General features: G+C 34.5%; 4 protein-coding genes across 4 annotated transcripts in view; 1 reads left to right on the plus strand and 3 right to left on the minus strand.

Annotated features, from left to right (window-relative positions):
* Positions 1–1225: 1225 nt before the first annotated feature.
* On the minus strand, positions 1226–3575 carry LOC126742748 (uncharacterized). The gene is made up of 2 exons (XM_050449539.1): positions 3203–3575; positions 1226–2123 (listed from the first exon to the last, which is right to left on the minus strand). Exons 1-2 carry the CDS (start codon positions 3375–3377, stop codon positions 1249–1251), a joined length of 1050 nt encoding a protein of 349 aa, XP_050305496.1. The 5' UTR covers positions 3378–3575; the 3' UTR covers positions 1226–1248.
* A 430-nt stretch (positions 3576–4005) lies between these two features.
* The window catches only part of LOC126742722 (GON-4-like protein), a 35454-nt gene continuing 15418 nt past the window's right edge, over positions 4006–24041 (plus strand). The window contains exons 1-10 of the mRNA XM_050449506.1: positions 4006–4555; positions 6124–6262; positions 6331–6495; positions 6548–6865; positions 6925–7092; positions 7155–7319; positions 7374–7510; positions 12705–12905; positions 12958–13297; positions 22623–23330. Of these exons, the coding sequence (XP_050305463.1) occupies positions 4173–4555; positions 6124–6262; positions 6331–6495; positions 6548–6865; positions 6925–7092; positions 7155–7319; positions 7374–7510; positions 12705–12905; positions 12958–13297; positions 22623–23330 (2724 nt within the window). The 5' untranslated portion in view covers positions 4006–4172. The remainder of the gene's footprint in view (positions 4556–6123; positions 6263–6330; positions 6496–6547; positions 6866–6924; positions 7093–7154; positions 7320–7373; positions 7511–12704; positions 12906–12957; positions 13298–22622; positions 23331–24041) is intronic.
* LOC126742750 (dnaJ homolog subfamily C member 17-like) lies at positions 16768–18354 on the minus strand. Its single transcript, XM_050449541.1, has one exon. It carries the CDS (start codon positions 18170–18172, stop codon positions 17318–17320), a length of 855 nt encoding a protein of 284 aa, XP_050305498.1. The 5' UTR covers positions 18173–18354; the 3' UTR covers positions 16768–17317.
* Positions 20382–22331, minus strand: LOC126742732 (phosphopentomutase). Its single transcript, XM_050449514.1, has one exon. It carries the CDS (start codon positions 22224–22226, stop codon positions 20397–20399), a length of 1830 nt encoding a protein of 609 aa, XP_050305471.1. The 5' UTR covers positions 22227–22331; the 3' UTR covers positions 20382–20396.

Genomic DNA, 24041 nt, shown 5'->3' on the forward strand with positions numbered 1-24041 from the left:
TGCTGACGCCACAAAGTCTACTGGAGGCACCCTGTAGGTATAGACATTTTTTTTTATTTCAAAAAACGCGCCTGTGACAATATATACTAATTTAAATTGGTATGTCAATTTACATAAAGTATGAAATTGTACCTTCATACACATTATCGTACTATTGGTTGGCTGAGACACCTGCCCTTCTTAGAACTTCCATATTTTAAAAGTCTGTTACTTATACAACAATCAGGGTTAATAATTTCCTTAATAACACAAAAATTGAAACACTTAAGAAGTTCAAAATAGTTGTAAAATAGAAACTTTTTGATATATTTTACAGTGGTTTCGCAATAATTAATGTACCTACTGCCCTGATGCCTTCTTTGGTGCTCTTTCTTTCTTTTTTGCCTTATTTTTGTCCAATCATTGATTTCACCTCTCTTTCTTACGTTTCACACGTATTGATTTTCTTAATGTTAATCTAATATGGATAAACTAATAGTGCCATCTAGGCATCAAACTAATGAATTCTTTTGTAAATAAAGATCGTTTATTATTATTATTATTATTTAGCTTTTACAGTATTATTGGTGGGATAAAAATTAGACACTCTATATATTAATTCAATTAAGTGGTTCAATACCATGTGGCGGCAATGAAGAGTGGTGTGGGAAATCTGATGCGGTGAATATACGCGTCATATATAAGTTAAATGCATCCGTTATAAATGAAATTAATATGTAACTAAATGTGCGTTATTGGGCGAGGGAATTGTTTGGTTTTTTTTTTATTTTTAAGTGAGGCTAGTTAAAGACGGATGCTGGCTTATATATAAGTGTGAAGATTTTTTTTATTGGATGGTTGTTTTTTTGGAGTATAATTGGTCGAAAGGGAAAAATATGGTAATAAAAGTTGTAAATTAGACAATTGTCTATCGAAAGTATTCCTAGGTTTTTTCTGGTATTTGTGGTATTTTTCGAGAAAATTGAGTTTAAAGATTTCAGAAACTTCACTCAAAAACTGTTAGTCTAATAAAAAAAAAATTAGTCAGACTATTCAATTTTCTATCAAAAATATCTTTCGCATTTTTTTTGTTGAACACTTATGTTTTCGTTGGTATTTCAAAAATCATTGGTTTAATGAAAAAAATTGTATTATTCAAAATTGTATAAACCAATAAAAATTTTAAATACTTGAACCCTATAAATATAATAAATTTAATTATGGATCAGAAAAACAAACAAAAAAATACATTTTCCAAGAACTTTTTTATTAACTATCTCTCCTAAGGCAAAACAACTTTTCCCTAAGCACCTTCCTCAGGTCAGGCACGAACAAATAAAAAATCAGCCCCCTTAACCCCGTGCCACTATAATGCCACAAAATCTGATAAACATTCAAATAATTGTTATAATAATAATTTTGTTTAAACAATATTTCGCGAACAGTTAAGACTACAGTAAAAATATGTCTCTGATATGAAGTGACCACATAAAAACTAGTCAAAACCACACTGAAGATCAACAGTTGCTTTTTCACTTTCAATTCGGCCATTCCGATTATGTCATTTCGTCTAATAGTTTTCCTCAATTTATGCAACAATATAAACAAACTTGTTAGCAACAATAAACTCGGCAATACGGCACTAAAAACCAGGACGGACACATTCAGAGCCAGTCCATGGAAGTTCTTCATTAAAACACAAACACTTATTGCCCCTTCTACATTTACTTTAGTAGACAACACATAGACTGGCATACTGATGGACACCGATAGTACCCAAGCAAAAATGACCGGTAATAGGACAGATATGTCACTTTTCCGTTTTCTATAGTCGATAGTGACCGTGCGACTGATGTCACTCCTGGTGACCAAACATTCACTACTCGACCCATCACCGAACCCGGTCAGTGGGTTCTTATTGGTTTGCTTGTTGTGCAGGTTCCAGAAAGTGATCACGTGGAAATTGAGGCAGATTAGAAGATAAATGAGGAGGGTGTTCGCTAAGGTGGACGTCCCGTTGTAGAACATACAGAGGCCGTTGGAAGCCGTCCAGGTTTCCTGGTAAGTGCTCAACAGGTCCTGGAGTGCTACCAGTGAGAGTAAACAGTCCACCAAGTTGATCTGGAGGATTATTGAGAGGATACCTAGAAAAATCAATGAAATATTGTGGAATATGTTACATATGTATTTAATACTGGTAGCCGAGAATATTCAATTTTCCAGTATAAGTTTTAAAATACTAATTTTATTAGTATTTTAAAACTTGAGATTGGTAGGACTATAGAACCACCATGCACCATGTTCTCATTAGTAGCAAATGGGATAATTTTTTTTGTCTAGATGAATAATACTCAAAAAGACCCTTAATTAAAGTTATGAGCAAAGGAGGCGCTTCCATTTGAATATTGGGGTAAAAGATTTTGAGGGATGGCTCATCCTTTGACAAAAATAGGGTGGTTCCAGTTATTTGAGTTTTAACAATGAAACTATTGGTATTGTATAAAGTTTTTCTATGTTATTTTTAGATAAAAACACGTAGTATTTGAGTTGAGGGGCTAAAATGTGAATTGAATTCAATATATTGCTAAGAGAATTGTCTCAAAAATTGTGGAACACCAGAATCTGAAATAATTATGTTACTTACATTAATACAACTACAAGTTATTTGTGCTTGTAATTGGAATCATTACTACATACTTTTTATAAATGTCTGTTTAAGCAAAACCTAAATTTAAGAAGGTCACTGAAAATCAATTGAATGTGTGGTTGTTATTTATTTAGCCAAAGCATCTTTACCAGAAAAATGTAAGTACCGATATTGCGTAACTGCCAATCTGCATTCATTATGATTTTATCAATACTAATTTTTACTATGCACATATCTATCTAATTCACTCTTTTTACTATTTACTTGTAAGCTGTATATTCTGATTTAATTACCAATATTGATAGTTTCTACAAATTTTACTATTTTACTTAAAGTTGTAATTAGACATGCCTGGGATATGTTTTAAAAGATGAAAAAATATTGCAGGCATGCGAATGTATTAAATGTATGATTAATGAATTAAATATATGCCAAGTGAGGTATGAGATATTCTTAGAATATGCATGCAATGTGTTTGTGCTGCCTGGGAGTAGAAAACTAAGAAATGTCTCAAAATCGCTCAGACTAGAACCGCGATTTCACCATCATGTGACTTAATCTCATAATTCCACTTACCGTCTCTCTTGCACCTTAAGAGAACAAAACACTCGAGAAAATTAAAACACGACCCCAAAGAAAAACTGGCCAGGAACCCGTACAGGACCCATTCCGGGCATTTACCGTAAAAAAAGCGGCCGAAATGCGTAAAATTCGCCCCAAATGAATACGGAACGTTAGAATCGTTGTGCATTTTGCGTTGCCTCGGGTCGTCGTTAATGCGGGCGGGCGACTTTGAATATATAGTCAAAATCGTGAAAGGTTATTTATAATTTAGCCAAAGACATTTTGAACCCGAATGCACTCCGGCTCAAGTAGAAAATAATGCAATAAGAAGTATGCGAAGTGACGGGAGGAAGAGACGAGGACTCGTGTGGTGTTTTTATTTTTTTTTTATTTATTTGGGAACAATACGTGATGTACGTTAATTTTGATTTTTGAACTATGGTCAATTGGGTCGATTTTCTCGAAAAGTATCATCATTACCAGGAAATCTTCGCATTTTTTTAACCTTAATAAGCTTTATGGATTAGCAGAAAAGCCTATAATAAATTATTATTTTATTCCAGGCAATTGAGGTTGAATACCGAAGACAAAAACAGTTTTTGCCAGAAAATATCCATCAATATTGTTAAATGCTAAAGCAAACTGTTGCTTGTAAAAATTTAATTTCAATCAATAAAATCGATTTGTTGGTGGCGCGTGGCAGGCGCGCGTAAGTTTCAAAACATTCGATCTGTCAACTGTCACTGTCTTAACAGTTCTATCTGTCAGAACTGACAGTTTTTCCTGTCAGCTTTAATTTTAGTGTCACTTGTCAAACACAGTGACAACTGACACTTAAACTAAAATGTAAACAAATTCAAATACGCGGTGCCTTAATTTAATTTCCATTTTAATAGTAACACTCAACAAATCAAATAATGCTCCTTTATTGTAACCCGTTAAAAACAACATTAAAACTGACCCGTACCAACTTGTGACCATCATGTCCCTCAAACCGAACCAAATGTCCCATAATAAAACCAGTAGCCCCCTAAAGCCTTCGAAAGAAACACGGGGCCCCGCGGAACACTCGGACGGTGACGGAGACCTAGAGATCGTGCTTCCCGAGTCGCCCCCTAAAAGATCCCCGCGTAAATCGCCCATAAAAATCGACCCCAAAGTGGTGGAGACCATCGAGGATGAAATCGAGGAGGAGCTGAAGAAAAAGGCCGAAAAGTCCAACTTGACTGTACACAATGTTAAGAGTATTATTAGGCAAGTGTTGACGAACGAACACGTGAGGGCCATGTTGGAGAATAACGCCTCCGATGATGAAAGTCCCGAGATGGTGCCTTTCGAACCGAAATTGACCAGAGCCAAAGCCAAGTAAGTAACCAGAGCTGTTTTATTAGACAGTTGTGGTTGGTTTATAAAAATTGTTAAATATTTACAATTGAATAATTTTATATTAAGTCAGGCATTAGATTTATGCTTAACACTCCATATAAGCCATAACAAAAATACTAGAAATGTAGCTTTTAGATAGACTTAATAGCTGAACTCTTCAAAGACGTGTATGATATATATGACCTACCACAGTGTCTAAGAACAAAGCCTTATAAAAAAATTAAAAAAGATATTGTAAAGTGGATTATTTCAACTAGTAGAATTGTCTTTTTAAAGTGAATAACCCATTTGTTTTAGTTTGGGTATTTTAGTTGGTTTACTAATTGTAAAATGCTGTTACTGAAATAAATAAATAAAGTTTTGATGTCTTAATAATCAATCAATTAGTTATTTTATTAGACAGTATTAATGTGTTAATATTCAATCTTTCCGAAGTTCTACCCACCTGCAAACACTTAAGTTTATATAGCAAGTTGAATTTTAATTGATCAGATAATGATAATATACAGTCCTCTTCTTCCTCTCGACCTTTTCATTGATCTTGTCATTGAAAGCTTAAAAACTTCCCACTTTATAAAGAAACCATGGAATACTACTCTTGGTCTAAAAACATCATCAATAAATCTAAGGGTCTACCTACATACCTTAAAAAAATTTACAACTATTCTACTAAACGTTGGCATATTATTAACGAACTCATTGGAAACTAAAAATATATCCACTGTATGCAAAGTGTGTTTAATCAGTTATACTGTTCAATAGCAAACAAGCTGACAGATAATCTACACCCCCAACTAGATTTCTTAGCTTTTACTCCTTCTACTTCACTTAAACAGATGTGTTCTTCATACAGTTATGAATAAACACACTTATAGGATCAAATCGATGTCAAGATTCTTCAAAGTCAGATCAGTTAATGTTTCTTTTGTAACAGCTACATTTCCAAATAACCTCAAAGTATTTATTGTAAAACTACTATTTAAAGGTGGTGAATTAAATGACCCTCTAAGTTATAGACCCATCTCACTTTTACCATGTCTATCAAGATCATAATTGAGCAAAGAATTAGCAAACTAATCAGAGCATTTTAAGCAAATGTCAGTTTGTATATAACTTGTTTGTAAATGGAAACAACATGGTTACTTTAAAAAATACAAATTGCATCTTATTAGCGATAAGTCTAGAAAGCTTTATAATAACAGACAAAACTTCAATGTTCCAGTGCCCAATAGTGAATTGACTAGGAATTCTCTTATTTATTTAAGTATTAAGATTTTTAATTATCTTCCAATGCACATGCCTTAATTTGCTTCAAAAGATCTGTTGCATTATTACTTAAAAGTGAAGCACTTTATATTTTTATACTGAATATTTTGATCATGACTGGGAGTGCATACAAACTTCTCATCTTGGTTTGTTTTTTTCTTCTTTTCAATTTTATTTCTTACTTTTTGTACATTTGGGTACTTTTTAGTTACTTTTGAAGTGCCAATCTAGTAGCAAGCTTTGTATTTTAGGAAATCATTTAATTATAACTAATATTTAAGGGAACTATATTCATCAAACTCCTCACCGGTTAATATACCTTGGGTGCCTGTGCCACCCCCCTCAGAAACCCATGTGCTTATCGGGGAAGATTTAAAAGAAGACGATTCCGGTGACGAGTATGTCCCCGGAGAAGATGAGGTAAGCAACCATTTCCCTATTATCATTAATAATATAGTACTTTTATATTCCTATATATCTAATAACAGAGCGAAGACGAAAATAACGAATCGTGTGCCAGTGAGTCTGATGTTAATTCCTTACCACCACCGACTCCCCCCACGATTTGTACTGAAGACCAATCGACTCAAACCACTGAGCTCACTTATACCGATGATGGGGTATTTAAGATACCGCCGCCTAAAAGTTTACAAGTGAATATCAGTTTTCTGGTCTATACTGGGTTATTGTTTTTTTTTTCTGTAGGAAGAAGCAGCAGATGAGGTGGCCAATATAGCCTTAAGAACACGCTCGAAAATTAACTTAAGTTCCACCCCTTTGGAGGTTATCGAGGAAAGTTTCATTCCACCCGATATCACTACCGATATGTACGATATGGAGTGCGACGATGACGATTGGAAGGAGTTTTTGAAGGGCTTCACGAAACCACTTGAAGAATTAACGAAACCTACTGAAGATGAAGAGCACGATCCTGAATATGATTACTTGGCGGATGATGATAAGAACCTGTTGGATAAGGAGGACTTGAGGATCGATAAGGCCGTGAAAATTACCAAAAAAGAGGTTTCGTTATAAGCGGTTTAATCATCCACTGGAGGGCGTTAAATTATGCGGTGTTTTAGGTGAAAGAGCTTTGGGAGGAAGTGTTCGATTATCTGCACAATCTGTCTTGCGAATACGATGAGAAATACCAGTCGCAAGAGCAAACTGCCATACAGGAAATGTTAAACAGTTCTTTGGCTAACATAGGACCGGACATTAGTTGTGTCGGACTGGATAATAGTGTTCAGGTTGTTGAGCATTCAAAGGTTTGTCTGGGTTTTTTTTTAATTGAGATTTTTTACCATTGAAGGTGGAGGAAAAAAAGTCAATTTTCGACCTAAAACTAACTTATCAGCAACTGTGCATCATCGAGCAACAGATGAGGCAGCACGTACAAATGCTCGCTCAAAATTTCCTGCTTACATTCGAGCATCCCGAGTACCACGAGTTTAGCCGGCAAGTGAAAGAGTACTTGGTAAAAAAAAATCATTATGAGTGACATTTTTATTGAACCAAGTATGGTTTTCAGTTGAATTTAAAATATTTGGGGGAGGGCAGGACCTATTCGGTGTTCAGACCCTCGAACTTGCTCCTTGCCTTGGAAGTCGTCGACTCTTGGGCAAAGTTATTCGAAACGAACTGTTCGGAAGTTATCGACACTAGAAGGTCAGTTTTGGTTAGATAAAATGAGAAATCGCGGTAGGTGTAATTAAGGTATGTTAGTCATCGTTTTTGCACCTCTATCAAATCAACCTGAAAGATAAATTTGTTTTATTGGTCGATTTCTGTCAAGGGATCTGTGCAGGATCAAGAATTTGCTTGGCAAATCAATATTTCCAATTTTTTAAAAGTGGCTTTGAGGTAAATGAAATTATGGTTTATGTTTTATGTATTCCAGGCCTTTTAAGCAATTTTTCATCCTTTTCCAGGCATTTGAAGTATGTTTCTTTGGTCTGTCCAGGCATTTAAAGCCACTTTGGATCTCGCCCTTAGCCACTTTTTTGAGACAGTAAAAAATTATTTTAAAGGTTACATCCAGAACTTCAAAGTTATTCCCTATATTTTCCAAAACCATTGATTTCTTCTGTGTTATTGGGCTTTAAAGTGTAAATTTTAGATTTTCAGGTATTTACAACAAAAAGGCATTAACTACATAAGAGAGCCTCAATAATAGATTTATATATTAAAACTTTTACATGTATAAACGTCCTGCATAGAATTCACAAAATTATATGCCAATTTTTGGGAGAATGAATGAAATTTTCCTGTAATATTGGATTGAAATGTCCCTGAACAAATTCCGGGGTAAAACTTTAACTGCCTGGAAGTATTTTACATGAAAGATCAAGTATTGTTTCTTGGCAAATCAATATTTACATGTTAAAAAGAAATAATTAAATTCATAAAACTCGAACATGTTTTTGGCAGAACTGCCTGGAAAAATAAACAGTTCGTTAATCAATTGCCTGGAATTTTCTTTGAATCATTTCCAGACAATTTATTAAAGCAACAGGTAACAGTATAACGCCCCTAATCTAATATTACCTTTCTACACTTAAAATGAGCAAAAGTGTCTTTTATTCCCTATAGTTATAAAATTCTAAACCTTTGAATGCTTATTACTTTGTCCCTGGTCTATTGCTATTCATGAAAATTGGTCGAAATGAACCTTAACTCATCTCTTAAGTAACGGCATAACGCTTCTAATCTATTATTACCCCTAACCCTTAATATGAGCAAAAGTGTCCTTTAGGATCTATAGTTCTAACCCTTTGAATGCTTATTATCCCTGGTCTATTGCGATGAATTAAACAATAAATAAATGAATTAAAGATACGAATATATTAAAGCCATTTTTCAGTCATGGAATTTTGAAGCCATTTTTCAGAAATAACAGGAAAACCTGAAAGAAACTGCTTCAAAAACGAATTAACTGAGTTCAGTGTTCATAAAGATGAACTGCAATGCTACATAAATTAAATGTTATTAAAAAATCAAGTAGTTCTTGGACAAGTACCTAAAAAATAAGAGGAATCTGGAAAAACCAAGTGGCATATAACTTGTTACTATAGAAACCTAAACTCTAAAGCGATAGATGATTTATTAGGTAAAGCTCAACAATTTTCCATCAAATCGAAGTAGAGGAACATTCAATCCAAAAAACAGCATTATGAGTACTTAAGAATGCAGAACAAAATATGCATGGTCTATATGGTTGACATAATCATTTTCAGTTCATGATTGCAGGAACATAATAAAAATTAGTTTTTTCAAAATTAGGGACGTCAATTTAAAAATCTAAGTAGATGAATGCTTAAATAGAAGATTTTGTTGAAAAAGCTAGAAATTCCTGGAGATTGTACTAATAAGTTTTTAAGAAAAACTGGAAGGTATGATTTTTTTACATCAGATGTTTTTCAAAAATATGGATAACTTTCTTGCTATTCACGGTAGAACCTTGATTCAAAGACTGAAATGTACACTGCATTATTCCACAGCTATTTCGTAACTACATAAAAATCTGAGAAATCAACGGTTTTTAAGAAAAAGTGGAATTTGTGATTTTTGTCATTTTTGTACATCAGATGTTTTTCAAAATTTTGAATAACTTTCTTGCTATTCAAGGTAGACTCTTGATTCAAAAACTGAAATATACACTGCATTATTCCACAACTATCTTGTAACTACATAAAAATCTGAGAAATCAACGGTTTTTAAGAAAAAGTGGAATTTGTGATTTTTGTCATTTTTGTACATCAGATGTTTTTCAAAATTTTGAATAACTTTCTTGCTATTCAAGGTAGACTCTTGATTCAAAAACTGAAATATACACTGCATTATTCCACAACTATCTTGTAACTACATAAAAATTTGAGAAATCAACGGTTTTTGAATAAAAGTGGAATTTGTGATTTTTGCCATTTTTATATGTCAGATGTTTTTTAAAATTTTGAATAACTTTCTGGCTATTCAAGGTAGACCCTTGATTCAAAAACTGAAATATACACTGCATTATTCCACAGCTATCTCGTAACTACATAAAAATCTGAGAAATCAACGGTTTTTAAGAAAAAGTGGAATTTGTGATTTTTGCCATTTTTGTACATCAGATGTTTTTCAAAATTTTGGATAACTTTCTTGCTATTCAAGGTAGAATTTTGATTCAAAAACTGACATGTGAACCGAGTTATTCCACAACTATCTTGTAACTAAACAAAAATCTGAGAAATCAACGGTTTTTGAGAAAAAGTGAAATTTGTGATTTTTGCAATTTTTATACATCAGATGTTTTTCAAAATTTTAAATAACTTTCTTGCTATTCAAGGTAGAACCTTGATTCAAAGACTGAAATGTACACTGCATTATTCCACAGCTATCTTGTAACTAAATAAAAATCTGAGAAATCAATGGGTTTTGAACAAAAGTGGAATTTGTGATTTTTGCCATTTTTATACCTCAGACGTTTTTCAAAATTTTGGATAACTTTCTTGCTATTCAAGGTAGAACCTTGATTCAAAAACTGACATGTAGACTGGCCTGCATGAAAGAGCTTTAATTGGGCCTGGATGATGGCTGCTTAATGAATATTTAGTGGGGGCATGTGTGCAAAATACGTGTGATAAGAATCGAGCAATTAATTGAATTAAATTCGTATGAAATATACATTTAAAACCCCAATAATCCGGAAAGTTATTACTATTAAAATTAACATATATAAGAGGATCTAGGTACTGCCATACTAGAGCTTATGGAAAACGGACACCTTACCAAAGGGATGGAATGGGATCATTATCATCCTTATTGATAAAAAAGCAGACCGGGTGGCCTGTAAAAACTTTGAAAAGCTTGGAATTAAATTTAAAATAACCCCAAATATCTGGAAGATATGGAATATATAAAAACGACGTGAAATTCTTGGACCACATAAAGAATGAGTAATACCAAAATATTCCTGAAAATGTGCCCGGGATTAAATTGAAAATGAGTCCAAGAGTCTGGAAGTAATTTAAAATCAAAAATAAAGCTTGAAATAACTTCGATAAAGTGGAAAATTAATTCAAAAGGCTAAAACAGGATTGTCACATTGATAAATTCAAAAGGGTAGCAAAAGGTTGCAAACATCCACAAAAAATGGGCTGTGGTAAAAAGACAGTAATCTCTTGATTAATTTAATTCATCAACAATTTCCTGTAAGAGGATAAAGTATTACTTTAGAGGAATATTCCAGGCATTTCAATGGTTTCAGATTCCCTTATTACACTCTCAAAACGGTAAAAGTTCTTGAGTCTCTAATTACAAAAATCTCATCCGTTATTCTCTAAGAGACCAACATTCAAAATTGACGAAAACAAAGAAAAACACAAAGTCACGGTCTCACAACATGTAATCACAGGCTACACGTGTTTCGCTCTAGTTTGAGCATCATCAGGCCTTTAGAGGCCATCCACACACTTCACAGTACATAAATAAACACTAAACCTAAAAATTATTGTTTATTTATGTACTGGCTTCTAAAGGCCTGATGATGCTCTAACTAGAGCGAAACACGTGTAGCCTGTGACTACATGTTGTGAGACCGTGACTTTGTGTTTTTCTTTGTTTTCGTCAATTTTATCTTTATTTGCCTGGAAGTTATTGGAGACTACTCAGAATACTAGTCCAGGCATTACAATTGCCTCAAATTCATCACTAAAATTTTTCGACTGAGTCAGCTCATCTTCAATTGCCTGGAAGAGGTTTAAGAGTATTTTGAAGATTAGTCCAGGCATTCCTACTTCTTCACATTTATCTCTAAAAACCTCAAAACAGTGAATCTTTGGCTCGATTAGGTCATCTGTAATTATTTGGAAGAGCAGTAACAAGTCCGAATTATTCCACAACAGTCCTTTATCTACATAACAATCTGAAAAATCAACAATTTCTGAAGAAAGTGGAATTAGTGATTTTTACAATTTTTATACATCAAACATTTTATTTTTTATTTATTTATTGAACAGAAAATATACAAATGAAGGCATTTCAATCAAAAGAGAATGTAATATAATTTATTTGCGCCTAGGTACGCAGTACCTGAAAGTACTGAAAATAAATACAATAAAAGTTACCAAACAATAGTATGTGTCTAAAAAAACACTCCTAAAACTAATTATTAAGTACAATTTTATGTAGTAAAAAAAACTCTTGTGTAACACAAGGAAGGTGATGTTATTTTTATACACAAGTATATACTTAAAGTATTTTTTTAAACTTCCCCAGAAATTGAAGGGTGTATAAATTTACCTATGGTCTCTATTTGAGGTAAAAAATATGGAGTTTAGGTCCCAAATGTTCTTCCATAGTATCTTTACATAAGAGACTCATATAGTTAGCTTGTTCTACCTCTTGTAGAAGTATCCTGTGATGTGATATTTGCTTGCAATTAAATTTACTTTTAAAATGTACATAACTACAAACTTCTAATATATACATTAATAATTATTCCATGTTCTAATATTGTATATGTCCTCTGTGTATAACATGTTAGTAAGGTACAGTATTAATTTTTTTTAAATTATTTTTATTATGTAATTCTCTCTATTACTGTTAGCTGTACATGCCACTTTTACATTATACTTTTCAATTATTCAAAATTTTCTTGCTATTCAAGATAGAAACTTCATTCGAACACTGATATGTACACCGAATTATCTCACAACTATCTTGTAACTACATAAAAAACCTGAGAAATCAATAGTTTTGGAAAAAAAGTGGAATTTCGTATAACTTTCTTGTTACTTAAGATAGAAACTTAATTCAAAAACTGACACCGTACACAGTCATACATCCGAACGTTTTTGCCCAAATTTTCTTAAATTTTTAGGCACGTACAGCAAGAACTCTCAAAATCCCTACACTACAAAATGGCTGGTAACTGGCAATACATCCTGACCTTCCCGAAACTTATACTAGAAACCGTCTCGAAAAGTGAAGTGTTCACTTATCCGTCACTTTTACCGCAAATCCCTTTTAAATCCGAACAGTTTTTCGGGTCGAAAAGTCGTTTTTCTGATGCGGAAGAACGGTAATATCCCCACACACCATAAAACCCTTAAAAAACTGCAAATTGGTTTTAGCTTGTTGGCTTTCGGTCTGGATCAATTTAAAACGTTCCTCTTGGGGACGGAAAAGGGCAAAAAAGTCCACTTAAATGACGTAATCGGCCACGTGCAAGAGCACATGATGCCGCACCGCACCAAAGGGAGCATCTTGAAGCACATAGTGAAAACGAAACATCCGAGATGCGTCACGAATCCCATTCAGCAATATTTTATGCTTAACAAAGTGAAACCGGTGGTGCATTATATTTATCCTTTGGATCAGCTGGTGGCGCCATGTAAAAGGTTACCGGAAGAACTACCGGCGCAATGGCGGGATTTTGTCAATGTACGTTGGGGGAATGTTTTTGCTAACCAGGTAAGTGGTTTTGCTAAGGTGCATTAATAAAATAAGCCAATTTGAATTGAATGAAATATATTAGATAAAGTATTCGACATAACATTTCTTGTTTAATCCTAAGCACCTAGATAGCCTAATATCTGTGTGTGCTTTTATATTTAAAGATAAGTATTTATTTACTGTACTGTACTGTAATCAGATATATTGTGGGGTATAAATGCAAAACGCGACATGTCCATTAGATTACAATTTGAGAAAACTAAAAAAAACCTTTTTCAAGGTTTTCATTGCTTTATTGAAATAAGTTTTAATTATTGTTTAAAACTGAATTTTTAAATATGTCTACCCTACCATTTTGATGAATGCATAATCATTAGGCTTCCTTTAATTTAGAGCTATATTTTGGACATGTCGCATTCTGAAACTAAGGCTTGGACATGTCTTATTTTGCACACAACAATCGAGCAGAGCAATGATAAACCCAACTTACTAAAATTATTAGCTCCCGTTTTTTATTAGGAAAAAAAACCAAGTCACTTAGAAAAACTTTATTAAAATAAAAAAAAACTTTTACAAAAACTTATTTTTAGATATTAATTTCTTCGTCACTTATTATTTCATTTTCATCGGCATCAACCTGCCTTTCAAAATTATTTTCTACATTGCTGTCGAAAATATTTTCGAAATAACCTAATGCTTCGTTTGATTTCCATTCATCCCCTTAGTGAGTCTTTAATAAGTTTGAAATGCTTTTAATTTTATCTTCTTTTATTCTCAGTCCAACTTGGAGTGTTTTAGGCCTTACTGCTTCAATTCGCTTCCCTTTTCTACAAATACCTTTTGCTTGTCCTAAATCACTCCTGTATAATGCTTCGCCTCTGACTAAAACCGTGCCTAATTTATTTTTGGTTAGAACGAATCTTTTTGCTGGTTTAAATTTGAAGTGCCATTGTGTAGTAGGTTTTAAAGTTTTTTTTATTTCAGTTTTCCAGTCGAAAACCTGAAAATCTACACCCATTTTAAAAACTGTTGCCCGATCTTTTATCATGTTCACGTAATGAGAAGGTTCTAGGATCTCCGCAGTTCTTCGGACTACTTTTTCGATATTGCCGAAAACTCTGTCAGGTGGCATAAAAGAATGACCTACTACAGGGAAAAATACTTGTATCTCTTCAACGTTCGGAGGCGCATTGGAATTAAACCAGTTCCAAAGCATTCCGATAAAAATCGAATTCTTATTCTGCTCCCCACAACCATCGCAGAAAAGTCGAATGATTTTGTTAGTAGCTTTAAACTCATACGTACTTAGAGTATGATGAATAGCAGATGCAATCTCATTGGAGCTCTTGGGTCTTTCGACTTCGGTCCATGTATAACACTGTTGTGAAAACTCACAACAACACCACTTTATTAATTTCTTTTCTGTAAATAACCTAAATTTTAAACAAAACTTGTGAAAAGTTGCATTAATTAATAATATAGCTCTGACTCATATAAATTGGTTTGTGTTGATGGTAAAGTTCTCTGTGCCCTAAATACTTAAACGTATTAATTCGTTTAACCCAAGTTATGGAATGGAAGCAAAATGGCGGCCTTTATTATGTCAATAGTGCCTTGTTGTTAGTGAAGTTGAAGAAGAAATGTAAAGAAAAAGAAGTTGTACAGTGTATATAATGACTGAAATCAGTGTATAGATTAAATAAGGGCTCAGTTGAGGCAAGGAAAACTAAAAAGAAAAATTTGTTTATTAAATGTGTACATATTCTGTTGTACAAGTGTTGTTTTATTTTTAATCATATTGATTGGTCCTTCGAGTACTTAGACACAACTCAGTATTGTTGTGTCCCCCTTGGTTGATGGGAACAGGATAAGGCATCCACCCTTCAAACACCTTACGTTTTCTTTTGTTAATGGTGATTTTGAACTTCCTATGACAACTCCAAAATTAAAAAAGTTAATTTGCATTGAAAATTAGGCCTGCTGATCGGGTAATTTCGGTAGGGGTAAATTTTTTTGACAGTCAAAAGAAATATTTACTACTTCATCGGAGTTTTGTTTGAGAAAAGCAAAGAAGCTTTTGGCTTGAAGAGTGTGGACTCTGTGATTTCTAATAAATGACTGCTTTTCCTTAGGATCCGTGCATCTCCTAATTTTTTCTTTATATTGAAGACAGGTTGAACAAAGATCTGTTTGAGGTGTTCCGAATCCAACGTTGTATTTCCTATTAAAATATTTTCAAAAGTAGCACTGCTTCACTTTTTGATTAGGCTCAGCTTGTTCGTTGTAGATATTCCATAGTTTTTTTATGTTTAAGTCACAAGGCAAATAAACACGATGTGGACTATCAGAGCGGCAATAGTGACTTTCGGTGCACCTTAATGATTCAATGAATGTCTTCATGCAAACCTTTTTGTCATCGTTTTTCCCCATAACACGATCACCGCCACGATTCTCCTTTGGCGCTGTTCCTGTGTTTATAAACTTTTTCACCAAGCGCAATATTCTGTCCTTTTTCACTCCTAAGATACCCAGAAATGCCTCCCTACATACTTGAACTGCTTTACCGTCTTGCTGTCGTTAAAGACACTGCTTTTGGCTTACTAGTAGCACGCCCTCTACTTCTTTTTCTTGCAGGCGTGGATCCTGAGCAATAACTTAAAAGAAATGCATCTTGGTCAGCTTTCTTCTTGCTTGAATAAAAACTTCTATGAAACTCCTTCATATCGTTCATGGTAAGATGCCAGCATAGAAACGGTCCATTACTTTCCCTATGTCCACATTTGGGAAATTCTGGTAAAGATTTAGGTGAATATCTGAAACAAAAAAAAAAATAATAAGCTCAGCTTGAAATAGCTTTGCCGATTGCTCGATTTTTTTTATGAATTTGTTTCTATAGATTGGAATAGTCGTAGAAAATATGCATTACATTATTAATAATTTAAGCAATTTTAATTATTTCTCAAACAATAAAAACTCGGCAAAGAATTAAACAAAAACTTCAGCAACATTTTTAAATATTATTAAAAGGGCAAATATTTATGAGAAAAATATTAATATCACAGTCATTTAACGTATTGTAAACATTTATTACGTTTCTTAGTTAACTATTTATTTATTTTTATACTTGGTCTTAACTTACCTTGCTACTTTAGCTTTTTCCCTTTTCCATTCTTGTGGTTGAAAAGATCTTTTTCGAGCTCGATTTTGGGTATCCGGCAAGAGTTTCTTGTTGTTATCGGCCATTATATTTATAATAATTATGAAAACACACGCACAGAATATCAACAAATTTCACCCTCGTGCTTGCATGCTTGTAAAGAAAAAAATAATAATACGTTTATACCAAAACATACGATTTATCAGGTGTTAGTAAGCTGCTCGCTGATTGGTCGTGTGGACAACGTCGCATTTTGAATCTCAAATGCAGGTTGCGATGTCGCATTTTGCGTTTAACCGAAATTTTTAACGAGCGTTTATAAGCGTAAATGTCGTGGTTTGCAGGCAAATATATTAGTGGCAGATAGAGAAATTTATACACTTTCTGGGTGCACATGAAGGTCATTTTCGTTGAAAAATGGACATGTCGCGTTTTGCGTTTATACCCCACATTATAAGAAATGTTGATTTATTTAGTACTTGGAATTGTCCCTTAAATAAAATCTACAAAAAAAATTTCTGCGGAAAATGCATTTTCTATTTTTCCACTTAAAATAACTGAAATTAGTTAGTGTCTTTTCTTTCTTGAATATTTTCCAAGCATTTTAAATAATTTGTTGTTTTCCAAATTGTGTATTTTGTCTTTACAATATTTGAAGTAATTTTAGGTTTCTTGCTACAATTGCCTATAGTACATAGTTAAAAAAAAATGCTCTTTTTGTTGTCCTTGGAAATTTATGACTGCAAATTAATTTAGAACATTTATAATACCCTTTTAAATATTAGATATTTTACAAACCCTAAAAAATACTTACAATCATCCACTCTCAATACATTCTAACCGTAAACAAAAAATTTCACTAAATTTGCACCAAACCAACACTAGCTTTCATCCTCGTCGGCCATCATCTGCTCGATCAACTTCTTCCTCTCCTCGGCTCGTCTCAAATTCATCAAAGTAACACTCTCGAAATCACTGTCCTTAATTAAATCGCTTTTTGGCTTATGCGCACCCTGGGGAGCCCCGTTGATCCACTCGAACCTCAAAGGGTTCTCCGGCAGCCCCACTTCCAATTCAACGGCCATCTCGGCGGCCTTTTGCTCCTTGAACTCGACCAGTGCGCTGCCTTTTCTCTTTGGGGAAAGCACTAGGGCCTGTATGTCTCCGTATTTGGATAAAAATCGGTGCAGGAGGTCTCGGGTGTAGCCCCCGTTATTCGGATCTTTTTTTTCCGAGTTCCATTTGATTTTTATGCGATTGTTCGAGCTGTCCCATTCGGATTTCGGAGTTTCCTCATGTATCGTTCTCAATATGTTTTGGATCTCTTCTTCAACTTGCTTGGAACCTTCTTTCCTTAGTCTCTCGATTTCTTCTCTTAATTTTTGTGCTTCTGACTTATGCTTGTAACCCCCACCTGCTGCCAGTCGCTCCCTCTCTTCCAAATCCTCTTTCAGTTTTCTCCTTTTGCCGTCGAGCTCTCTGTGCCTTATGGCAGCCTCTTTTCTACCTTTTAGGACTCTATCGTATGCTTCTCTCGCCTTTACGTCCGTAAGCACTTCGAGGATTTTGGATAATTGATGGAATTTCTTCGCGGCATTCGGGTCGTCCGGGTTCTTGTCCGGATGGCATTGTAACGCTTTTTTCCTGTATGCTTTTTTGATTTGTTCCGCTGTACTGCCGAATTCGATTTCCAGGATCTCGTAGAGGTCCATCTCTTCGATTTTCAGGTCTTCCATGGTGGTTTTGGAGTGTTAACTTGGTTCTTCGATGTTTATAAACAAAGAACAAGAAACTAACCTCAATGTTCGCAACTGTCAATTTTTTGACGGTTGTAGAGACGTGCGACTGTCAATGTTTGACAAATGACATTGGTTTGTACAGAACTTCTGTTGTATCGATATAGTCATTTTTAACAATCGACAAAGAAATCCTTAAAGTCTTAAACATATTTTTTTGTTTGATTTTGCGTTTGTAGACAAAAATCGCTAATCTCAAAGTGACAACTGTCAAATTTGACTCATGATGTTTTGTAGGGATGTGTGGCTGTCACAATTTGACCAATGATAGTGTGCTGTAGGGACGGTAAAATGTATCGATATTCTTTTCAATGTCAAACAAATGACGTAACAGGGATTTTTGACAAATAACATTAGTTTGTACGAATGTTCTGTTGTATCGATATAATCAGTATTGACAATCGTTAAAGAAATTCTTTAAGATCATAAGTTAATTTTTGTTTGATTTTGCGATGTTTGTAAACAACTTTGACAAATGACATTTTTCTATAGGCGCGTTAACCAGGATCGATATTTCTTTATTCAACCAATAACCGCTCTAATAAATGACAACGTAGGGATTTTTGATAAATGACATTGGTTTGTACCGAATTTCTGTTGTATCGATAAATTTATATGACAATCGAAAAACAGGTCGTTAACCATTTTTTTGTTTAATTTTCCGATTGATTTGCAGCTGTCAAGTTTGACTGATGTAAAAATGTCCGACATTTGACAAATGACTTAGTTTTGTAGGGACATTGAACTGTTATCGAGATCTTTTTTTTTTCAACACAATATTTGTACAGACGTTCTGTTGTATTGATATATTCATTTATGACAATGGACAAAAATATCCTTTAAGAACATAAGCTATTACTTTACTTTTGGTTTTGCGATGTCATTAGACAAGAATTTTTAACCTCAAAGTGACAACTGTCAAATTCGACAGATGATCCTTTGTAGGGATGTATGACTGTCAACATTTGACAAATGGATATTGTTTATAGGGACGTTCAATTGTATCGATATTTTCTTTTTTGAAGACTAGCCATTCTAACAAATGATGTAACACAGGGATTTTTGACAAATAACATTAGTTTGTACGAATGTTCTGTTGTATCGATATAACCAGTATTTACAATCGTTAAAGAAATTCTTTAAGATCATAAGTTATTTTTTGTTTGATTTTGCGATATTTGTAAACAAGAATCTCTAACCTTAAAGTAACAGCTATCAACTTTGACAAATGACATTTGTTTATAGGCGCGTTTAACAGGGTCGATATTTTTTTATTCAACCAATAACCGCTCTAATAAATGGCAACGTAGGGATTTTTAATAAATGACATTGGTTTGTACCGAGTTTCTGCTCTATCGATAAATTTGTATGATAATTGAAAAAGAGATCGTTTAATGTCGTAGACTATTTTTTTGTTTAATTTTGCGATTGATTTGCAGCTGTCAAGTTTGACTGATGATCTGTAAGGATGTGTAAAATCTGTCAAATGACTTAATTTTGATGGAACGTTCAACTGTTATCGAGATCTTTTCTGTCAACAATATTTGTACGGACGTTCTGTTGTATCGATATATTCATTTATGACAATCGACAAAAACATCCTTTAAAAACATAAGCTATTACTTTACTTTTGGTTTTGCGATGTCATTAGACAAGAATTTTTAACCTCAAAGTGACAACAGAACTGTCAAATTCGACTAATGATGCTTAGTAGGGATGTGTGACTGTCAACATTTGACACATGGAATTTGTTTATAGGGACGTTCAATTGTATCGATATTTTCTTTTTCGAAGACTAATCACACTAACAATTGACGTAACATAGGGATTTTTGACAAATTACGTTGGTTTTGTTGTATCGATTTATGACAATAGAAAAAAAATCCTTTAAGATCATAAACTATTTTTTTTTTAATTTCATTTTGGGATGTTTGTAGACAAGAATCTCTTACCTTAATGTGCATGTCAAGTGTTATTTCGTAGACACGTTCAACTGTATCGATATTTTTTAAAACATCTTTCAAATGACGTATCGTAGACATTGTGTAGGGACGTTATGCCATATCGATAGAATCATTCTAAAGGATCGACATGCCTGTGACAATCATTTTATGAGTTGGTGAAAAAAAAATTCTAATAATAAAACAACTCCTTTTAGCACCGTTTATTTAGCATTTTGAGGCTCAAGTCCATTTTTATCCGGTTCCAAAAACTCCTTACAAATGGCATTGACCATTTCTTGCAACGTTGCCAGCGCTACCGATTTATCTTTAACGTCAGGGCTGGTACATAACTCGCTGTAGTACTTAATCTTCGGTTCCGTCCCACTGGTTCTTATCGTAATATGCAAACCGTTCTCGAATGTGAACGTGATCATTTGAGACTCGCAGGAGACCGGCAACACCGCACGGTTATCCGGTTGAGCGTTGTCGTATCCGGTGGTCAAATCTCGAACGGCGGTAATTTTGAATTTCTCGTTAAGGATTCCGGTGGGGTACTTCTTGGGACCGTTTAGATTCCTGATTCGCTCGAATATTTGATTAATCACTTTCGGCTCGTGACAGAAATAGTAAGAATTCAGGGACAAATGGAAGCCGTACTTGTCATAGATTTCATCCAACTGGTCACATAATTGTTTGTTATTGCCGTAAACGAAACTGGAGAGGCAAATAAAGTTGGCCAAAGCCGATATGCCGTCTTTATCCAAGATTATGTCGTTGCACATGTAACCTATGGCCTCCTCGAAACAGAATATAACCTTAAAACCTTCTCGCTCCAACTGTAGGCATTTGTTTCCGATCCATTTGCACCCAGTTAAGGTGTCCACAAAATTGAAACCTTCTGCTTTGGCCATTGTTTGTAAAATCATCGAACTCACTGTGCTAGAAATCATATAAACCTTATCCAGAGGTATCTGGGGATTTGTCCTCTTATGACTCTGTAACATCCACCACCCTAAAAGGGATCCCAGTTCATTTCCATTGAATATCCTCCACTCTCCGGAAATCTTGTTCTTTTCAGCTACAGCAAACCGGTCAGCGTCAGGATCATTGGCTAAAATGATACTGCAACCCTTTTCGTCGGCATATTTAAAAGAAAGATCCAGGGCGCTCTTGCCCTCCTCCGGATTGGGAAATTTAACAGTCGGGAAGTCTGGATGAGGATCCTGTTGCTCAGGTACCGGAAACAGGTTGCCTTTCACTTTTAAAGCGACTTTTTCGGCCATTGCCCACCCCACTCCATGCAAGGCAGTATAAACATAATTTAATCCCACTTTCGCATTGTTATCGATATCATCTGGATGTATTTGGTCCAAAATAACTTGTTTCAAGTATAATTCAGTGATTTCTGGTAAGTGATCAATGATTAGAGGATTACCTTGTAGCACTGAGGTGTCCCATGATGATTCCTGAGGTACCAAATTGTCCAAAATTAGATCCTGAATGCGTTGATCTTCAGGGGAAATGATTTGGGCCGAATTGGCATCATAGACTTTATAACCGTTGTCATCCTTAGGGTTATGGGAAGCGGTCACCATAACCCCGCCAGCCAAATTGTATGTTTTCACTGTAAAAGGCACTAAAGGGGTAGGATGGACCACATTAGTTATCCGCACTTTGTATCCGGCATTTGCGAAAATCGTCGCGGTTATTTCGGCCCACTTTTTGCTGTTATGTCTGCCATCGTACCCCACTACAATTCCATTCCGCTTAAGGAGATCACTTCGATACTTTTCTAAATATTTTAAGTATCCTTGGCCGGTTTGCACTATAACCAAATCGTTCATGCAGGCGTACCCCGCGGACATTTTGCCCCTCAGGCCGGCCGTACCGAACTTTAAGCGATTTAGCAACACTTTACTTAACTGATCGAACTTGTTTTCTTCAAATAATTGCTTAATTGCCAAGGACGTTTTGGGGTTTTTATCCCATCTTAACCACTCGTCGATTTTCGCTTGGAGCTGTTCACTTACGGTCCCACAGGCCTTGGCCATTATTATAGAGTTTTTTAAACTGGGGCTATTTGATAAGAAAATTGAAATTTTTAAAACAACACATTTGGTTTATTGTGACAGATGTCTTATGTTTGACTTTGACACTTGATGACTGAACTGTCAAATGTCAACGTTGACAGACGAGGCAGTTCTCAAACTGGGAACGGTTTTAATTGTTATTTTCATGATTAAAAGAGACCATTAAACAATTTTATTTGTTCAATAGACACAAAAACAGTCTTTTTACAATAAACAACTCAAAAAAAACATTCCACCTGTGCCAGAGGGCGCCCCCAAAGGCCCTGTCACTTTTGACATTTGACAATGACACTTCAAATGTAAACAAACAAACAAAAATCATTTTCCTCAAAGTGTTTATTTTTTAATTATTTCTAGAATGTTTTGAACCTTCCGACTGTGATTCCCCAGCAGTATATCATCATAAAGACCCCGCTGACGAATTCTTCACTGACCCCCTTAATAACCACCAGTCCGTTTGTTATACAGGCACAGCCCACCCGGACGCCTAAAAAGTCTGCAAAAAAGGCCAAAACTAACTTGGCAAAAGCGTTCGATGCCGCCGTAAAGCATGATTACCCCAATAAAACCTCACAGAATTCGCCAAAAAGTCAACTTAAACGGGCCGATTTGAACAGCAGCCTGACATCAATAGAGCAATTTGTCTCGATATTTTTAAGGCCAATTCCCATACAGCATCTGGTGAGGTTTTTAATGGACCTAAATAATAAACCTGCAAGGGTAAACAGGGTGTTTGTCAGTTCAAACATGTTAAGCATGCCAAGTTTAAGCACCCCCTTAAAGGCGATGGAAGATAATGCTGAAGAGCCAAATGTTGACAATAAAAGGCCTGAAACAGTGACGTCGAGTAGCACAGTGATTAACCAAGACAGAAAAGAGAAAGTGTCAAAAAATTTAGAGTTTTTGACTATAACAAATAGCAGTTTCCAAAAGGAGAACACTAGCAGTGAGGTGGAGTTCAGTACTGAATTGAACAGTATACAGATTTCACAAATATTACAAAGTGAGGAGGCGGATGGGCCTGGTGGTGGTAGTAGCGGCTATAGTTCTTCAGGAACAGTAAAGGTAAGACTTTTCAGTTAGGAACATTTTAAGTTTGCTCTTGAACTGGTTAAACTATTTAAGTTCTTTGATTTTTGTTGGTAGTTGATTATATATATTGATACAGTCAACTTATTACCCATTAAAATAAATCATTTTCTTTAAAGTAAATAAAAAAAAACAAGATGTAACAACCATGTATTAAGCATTGGTATCGGAGACAATATTTTTCTATGAAATTACAAGATATAGATTGAAAAATAATTTTTAATTGCATGATTAGGTAAACATATGTGTTGCACTAGTATTTCATATATCTAGAGGTAAACAATTAGAGGTAATGGACGCTTGAGATAGTGGATTTTGCAAGGCAACATTTTAAGTAAATATTGTTACATTGTCAAGTATTAATGTCACCCACTGTATTAATAAATCTTAAAGTTATTTATTGACATAAAACTCGGAAGCGTACATTGCAAAAGGATTTAATGGTCAAACTTTTACTAAACGCGAGAAAACTTACTAAACGTTTACAAAAATAAATGATTACACGTCGGCGTCGTCGGCCATTACTAAAAAAGGAAAAACGTAAAAAAAACTTAAAACACTCTGTTTACAACTCGTTAATACAGAGTATAAAAATTCATTTTTAGTACACTGCCCGCCACCTATGATTTAACCTAATTATCATGCTGCTTACATTACAGAACTAACGGAACAAACTGTACAACAATG

Source organism: Anthonomus grandis, chromosome 12 (genome assembly GCF_022605725.1).
Source record: "Anthonomus grandis grandis chromosome 12, icAntGran1.3, whole genome shotgun sequence".
In the NCBI taxonomy this organism is placed as follows: domain Eukaryota; kingdom Metazoa; phylum Arthropoda; class Insecta; order Coleoptera; family Curculionidae; genus Anthonomus; species Anthonomus grandis.